The sequence below is a fragment of the Globicephala melas genome, chromosome 16, assembly GCF_963455315.2.
Source record: "Globicephala melas chromosome 16, mGloMel1.2, whole genome shotgun sequence".
Classification (NCBI taxonomy): Eukaryota; Metazoa; Chordata; class Mammalia; order Artiodactyla; family Delphinidae; genus Globicephala; species Globicephala melas.
The window spans coordinates 78,657,561-78,664,142 of NC_083329.1; the positions used below are offsets into that span (position 1 = coordinate 78,657,561).

Consider the following 6,582-nt stretch of genomic DNA (forward strand, 5'->3'; position numbering starts at 1 on the left):
CTGCGCTCCCCCGCGCCCGCGCGGCCCGTGTTCGCCCCGGTCTGGAGGCCCGCCGCGGCCCCGGCCGAGCCGCAGCCGCAGCGCCCGCCGCGCCGCGCCGCCCCGCCGTCCGCCCGCGCAGGTCGGGGGGACGTGCTGCCGCGGCTGCAGCCCCTCGCCCAGCGCCCGCCGCCCCTCGTGCACCGGGGGCGCTGCGCGGGCGCCGAGCCTTCGCGGGCTTTGCCGCCGCCGCCTGTGCGGCCGCCGCCGCCGCCGCTGGTGGGAGAGACGCGGGGTTGGGGGGGGAGGAGGGCGCGCGTGGTGCCGGCGGGGAGCGGCGGCGCCCCCCCCTCCTCCTCCTCCGCCTCCTCCTCCTCCGGCGCCGCGGGCTCCTCGGACATGGCCGCGGCGGTGGCGGTGGCGGCCGCGTCCCGGCGGCAGTCGTGCTACCTGTGTGACCTGCCCCGCATGCCCTGGGCCATGATCTGGGACTTCACTGAGCCCGTGTGCCGTGGCTGCGTCAACTACGAGGGCGCCGACCGCGTCGAGTTCGTCATCGAGACGGCGCGGCAGCTCAAGCGGGCGCACGGCTGCTTCCCGGAGGGCCGCTCCCCGCCCGGCGCCGCGGCCCCGGCCGCCGCCAAGCCGCCGCCGCTCTCGGCCAAGGACCTCCTCCTGCAGCAGCAGCAGCAACAGCCGCCGCCGCTCGGCCACGGCGGCCCCGAGGCCGCCCCGCGCGCCCCGCAGGCCCTGGAGCGCTACCCCCTGGCGGCCGCCGCGGCCGAGCGGCCTCCGCGCCTGGGCTCCGACTTTGGCGGCAGCCGCCCGGCCGCGAGCCTGGCCCAGCCGCCGACGCCGCAGCCGCCGCCCGTGAACGGCATCCTGGTGCCCAACGGCTTCTCCAAGCTGGAGGAGCCGCCCGAGCTGAACCGCCAGAGCCCGAACCCGCGGCGCGGCCACGCCGTGCCGCCCACCCTGGTGCCGCTCATGAACGGCTCGGCCACGCCGCTGCCCGCTGCGCTCGGCCTGGGCGGCCGCGCCGCCGCCTCGCTGGCCGCCGTGTCCGGGGCCGCGGCCACCGGCCTGGGCTCGGCGCAGCCCGCCGAACTAGGCGCCCACAAGCGGCCGGCGTCCGTGTCGAGCGGCGCGGCCGCGGAGCACGAGCAGCGCGAGGCGGCGGCTAAGGAGAAGCAGCCGCCGGCTGGCTCGCACCGCGGCCCGGCCGACAGCCTGTCCTCGGGGGCCGGGGCGGCCGATCTGGGCACCGAGGGCGCGGGCAAAGGCCGCGGGCCCGGCGAGCAGGACTGGGTCAACCGACCCAAGACCGTGCGAGACACGCTGCTGGCGCTGCACCAGCACGGCCACTCGGGGCCCTTCGAGAGCAAGTTTAAGAAGGAGCCGGCCCTGACTGCAGGCAGGTTGTTGGGTTTCGAGGCCAACGGGGCCAACGGGTCTAAAGCAGGTAGGGGCGGCTGTGGAGTGAGGGGGTCTAGGGGCGAGCCGGGGACGGAGAGCCGAGGAGGGGTGCTCTTCCCATTCGCCGTTCTCCCCCGGCCCAGAAACAACAAACACCCAACTTCCTGATCTGCCCGAGGCGGAACCAGTGCTTAGTGGCAACGTGTTCCTGTGCTGAAGCAGCATAACAAGAGATGAGTCAGACGGGCTGATAGGCAGCGACACAGGGCTTTCCTTTCCTAGCACATTCCTGGATGCGAGCAGGAGGGCACCAGTCACCTTTTAACCTGTGTGTGCGTGGCGCGGGGGTTGGGGGACGTTAACCGTCAGGTGCACAGTGTAGTCTGGGGACAGGCAGGCCTGTGGGAAAACAGCGCTGTCGGGGCCATTTTCTGTGGCTTTTTTTTTTTTTTTTAAACTGCTAGGCTGCCTCAGAGCCCCGTCAGTCTAAGTGGTTTAAGTTGCACGTGCTCTTGAAACTCTTATGAGTTTTTATGTACGAGCTTTTAGAGAAGAGAAATTCTTCGGGGAGTTTTGTTATGTGTTAGAAAAAAAAGATCCTTTTCAGTGTACGTCCATTTACGTCCGTTTTTTCCCCTCTTATGTCTTTGTTCTTCCAGTTGCAAGAACAGCAAGGAAAAGGAAGCCTTCTCCAGAACCAGAAGGTGAAGTCGGGCCCCCTAAGATCAATGGAGAGGCACAGCCGTGGCTGTCCACGTCCACAGAAGGGCTCAAGATCCCCATTACTCCTACATCCTCTTTTGTGTCTCCACCTCCCCCCACTGCCTCACCTCATTCCAACCGGACCACACCGCCTGAAGCGGCCCAGAACGGCCAGTCCCCCATGGCAGCCCTAATCTTGGTAGCAGACAATGCGGGGGGTAGTCATGCCTCAAAAGATGCCAACCAGGTGCACTCCACCACCAGGAGGAACAGCTGCAGCCCACCCTCTCCGTCCTCTATGAACCAGAGAAGGCTGGGCCCCCGAGAGGTGGGGGGCCAGGGGGCAGGCAGCACAGGAGGACTGGAGCCAGTGCACCCCGCCAGCCTCCCGGACTCCTCGCTGGCGGCCAGCGCCCCGCTGTGCTGCACCCTCTGCCACGAGCGGCTGGAGGACACCCACTTTGTGCAGTGCCCGTCGGTCCCTTCGCACAAGTTCTGCTTCCCTTGCTCCAGACAAAGCATCAAACAGCAGGGAGCCAGTGGAGAGGTCTATTGTCCCAGTGGGGAAAAATGCCCCCTTGTGGGCTCCAATGTCCCCTGGGCCTTCATGCAAGGGGAAATTGCAACCATCCTTGCTGGAGATGTGAAAGTGAAAAAAGAGAGAGACTCGTGACTTTCCGGTTTCAGAAAAACCCAATGATTACCCTTAACTAAAACTGCTTGAATTGTGTATATATCTTCACATATATATATATCCAAGACAAGGGAAATGTAGACTTCATAAACATGGCTGTATAATTTTGATTTTTTTGAATACATTGTGTTTCTATTTTTTTTTTTTTGACGACAAAAGGTATGTACTTATAAAAGCATTTTTTCTTTTGTTAACGTTATTAGCATATATCTGTGCTTTATTATCCTGGTGACAGTTACCGTTCAATGTAGGCTGTGACTTGCGCTGCTTTTTTAGAGCACTTGGCAAATCAGAAACGCTTCTAGCTGTATTTGTATGCACTTATTTTAAAAAGAAAAAAAAAAGCCAAATACATTTTCTGACGTCGTAAGATTGCCTTACTGTCTGTTATTCCTTATTGCTGGCCCCTTTCTCAGGCTGGAGGCCAAGTGGTGGAGAAGGAACGGAAATGAGCGAAAGGGGCACTGTTGTGAAGTGGGCATATGCCACAGGGAAATGTCACCAAGTTTCCCCCCAAACGTTGTCCTTTGAGAGTAACAGGAAACCGATTTTGAATCTTTCTCGCGTTTGGATTTTGTTCTTAAAGTTCAGTTGTTGGGCTGTTGATGACTGCCTGAGAGTTGCTGCTGAAAGATTTTCAGGACTGGGGGTGGGGGGGATTTTTTTTGTTTGTTTTAAGGCAAAGTTGACCACTGTTCACTGCCCATGTGATCAGTTGTAAGATTACAATGCTGCATGCTAGTCGGTTGCATAATACACAATCCAGTGACTCAAGGCAGTGATAACGGATGGTGGTGAGGACAAGTGGCACTGCCATCTTTGCGTGGAGCCTGGCTCTGCAGCGCCACTTGATCTTTCGAAACACCCTGGAGCACTCCTGTCTGTCGTTGGCTGTGGTCGTTTTCCTTTGGAGAGTCGAAAGAGACGTTACAGTCCAGGTGAACTTGGAGATTGTGGGACTGGTTTCGTTTCTGTTTTGTGTTTCGTTGTTTTATCATTTACCTGTAGCCCCATTGCTGTTGATACGATCACCTACACTCTGTTTGTAGTGAGTGCTAAATACAGTATGGTACAATGACAGTAACAGCGCAGGGTGCTGCCAGGACCGCCCGTGGGCATATCAGTGACAGCCCAAATGGGGGTGGAGGAAACCTGTAATTTCCTTCTTACATGTGTTTGAAATACCAAGTGAATAATACTGTTCTTCTGGACAAAAATGATAAACTGGCGAAAATTAAAGAAAGGGTTTTACATAATAGACAGGCCCCACTTCTCAAACTATTTTTAGAAACCTTTTGTAAACTAATTTCTTTTGATTACTGTTTTGCATCAGTAAAGTGAGATTGTTTAAACCAATAAATCATCAGTTATTAGAAATAGTTGTGTCACAGTGATACTGGGTTTCTTCTGTGCTGTCATCATTTGACATTGACAGGAACACTACTCCAAACCCTTTCATGCTCAGGTGTTTGTAACTTGGCCCTCTAATTAGGCTGAATCATTGGCTTCGAGGTCTACTACAACTTCTGCGTATCGTTCCCAAGCGAGCTTTTATTTTAATTTGAAAATATAGATTGTTACCCACTTTGGATCCTTCTTCAGTTATGTTTTTGTGTTTCATTTTTAAATTGCTCAAATATTTTTTAATGGTCGAGTTATTAACACTTGAAAATCAGATACTGCACCAAATACAGTATTTCTTTCATGGTGTTTTTAATGAGCGCACCTATTAATGCTGTGCAAATTCATGCTACCCGTCATTGTTATATTGCAAACAGACTTGCACGATTAACCAGTTGGTTGTTACACTTTTTTTAATTGGAGTATCTGTGACTCAGAGCAGACTGGGTTCTCTTATGTAAACGCACACGTGCAGAAACACAGGCAATCTTACATGCCCATAAAGACATTTGTAAAGAATTCAGCTTATTATGGTCTGTTGTATAAATGCGTATCTAGGCACTTTATTATAAACTGGAATTTGACCTCATAGATGTTACAAGTTGATCAGTCATTTGACCTAATTTGTGGTAGCTATCTGTATGTTTTGCATTCTTAATACAGATAAGCTTTCCAAAAAGGTTAGTAAAGAACCATCCTGCTGTTTTGAATAAGTCTATCCAGCTGTGGAAAGGACAACCTATGGTATCTCTGTGCTGCTGTTTTAAAAGGGAGAAATTTAAACAGCGTTAAAGGGCCGTGTGTTGTTTACTCCTATTAAAAAATGAGAGTCCGACTGGCCCTTGGGTGGCCTTCGTTAGAAGGCTTGCAGCTGGGAAGTGTTGATATGGGTTATATCTCTGGCATTCTCTTAAGTTGAAAAGTTAACACTGGGACATGGGTTTGATCCTTTGTTGTACCTGATGACAGTGCAGAGATTCTCCACAGCTGGATAAGATGTCAGAAAGCTACTTACTGTACACGGGCAGTATCAGATTTCAAATCCTAATATTTCAGCTGTGCTTTTAATACTCAGAATATTAGGGGATGGGGTGTTGAAGCTTTCACTTTTTTGCTTTAACAATTTATAGAATTTAACAGATGTACTGTCTTTCACGTGGCCTCACATTAAAAGTTATGAGAACGTACACATGGTTTACAACTTTTACTAGATACCTTTCCTTGGCCACCAAGTATTTTAAAAGTGTGCCACCTTTTAACCTTTACTTTTTTTTTTTAAGTTGAAGGTGATACTTTTTCTATATATGATGAAACTCATGTCAACTGAAGTGAGTGTAATCTCAGATATCAACATTATTCTATTTTAAAATCACGCTATGGAAATATCACCTGCATTCTGTCATTTGTCAGATTTACAGTACCTTTTTTTTCCTTTAACTTTTAGCATTAAATAAAAATAAAATTGGGAGCACTGAACATTTTCTGAGGCCTTTTTTAATTGTTGAAAGTAAGCTTAGAGTGGCTGTTTTAATCACTAGTGGCAATGAGACCAAAGGATGTGTGGGTTTGGGGTTGAGGTTTGACTGGAACGGCAGGAGAATAGCAGGAGATAAAAAGACATGGAACAAAAAGGCAACTGATGGAAGGGAAAAAAAAGTGCTAGGGACTGGGGAAAGGGCAACTGGATAGGGGAAGCAGATAACGAGAAGAGCTGAACAAAGTACAGCCAGAAAGCACTTGTTTACTTTTCAACTTGCAGTCCAGCCAGCCATTCTGCAATAGTAGATTGGAAGGGGAAGATAGTGACGACATTGAAAAGACTGTCAAGACACGGAGCTGCCCTTTGGAAAGCCGTGGAATAAAACAGCCATGTTGGGCCAGAGGAAATGCACTGAAGACAAAAGAGAGAAAAAAAAAAAAAAGCCTACCTTTTGGAAAGCTTTGGAATAAAAGTCAGAGCCAAAGCCATGTGTGAGCTTCATTGAAGCCCTGAAACCTTAAATTTATAAACGCAGATAAAAGGTGGAATGCACTGAGATCCTTTTTCAAACTCCTGTCTGCTATCACGTAGGAAGAAATTTCCTGGTTGTTTGCAGCTCTTTCTCTTCTTGTTGATCAGTGGCTTGGCAGACTTCTCTATGAAAGGAACTTGTGAAACTTATAGTTTTAAGATAAAGGTACACATAGACTTACTAGGTGTTTTAAATTAAACAGCAAGAGTTTATGCGTAGTTGAATGTATTTTCATTAGAGGTGGCCCAGTAACTTGGGGAGCCCATCACTGTATATAGTTTAATGATTTTTGAATTAGCCTGTTTAAGGCAGTTTTCAGGAAACAGTGTCCTTAGTAAGTTATTTATAGATGATAATACACATGATGTTTCATTCAAT

At 51.0% G+C, this 6,582-nt stretch overlaps 1 protein-coding gene across 2 annotated transcripts; it reads left to right on the forward strand.

Annotated features, from left to right (window-relative positions):
• Positions 1 to 234: 234 nt before the first annotated feature.
• IRF2BP2 (interferon regulatory factor 2 binding protein 2) lies at positions 235 to 5,668 on the forward strand. 2 transcript variants are annotated; one of them, XM_030839652.3, is made up of 2 exons: positions 235 to 1,441; positions 2,055 to 5,668. In XM_030839652.3, exons 1-2 carry the CDS (start codon positions 379 to 381, stop codon positions 2,768 to 2,770), a joined length of 1,779 nt encoding a protein of 592 aa, XP_030695512.1. In that variant the 5' UTR covers positions 235 to 378; the 3' UTR covers positions 2,771 to 5,668. The 2 variants fall into 2 exon arrangements, with proteins under 2 accessions (XP_030695512.1, XP_030695513.1); XM_030839653.3 differs by having other exon boundaries at positions 236 to 1,393.
• Positions 5,669 to 6,582: the final 914 nt, after the last annotated feature.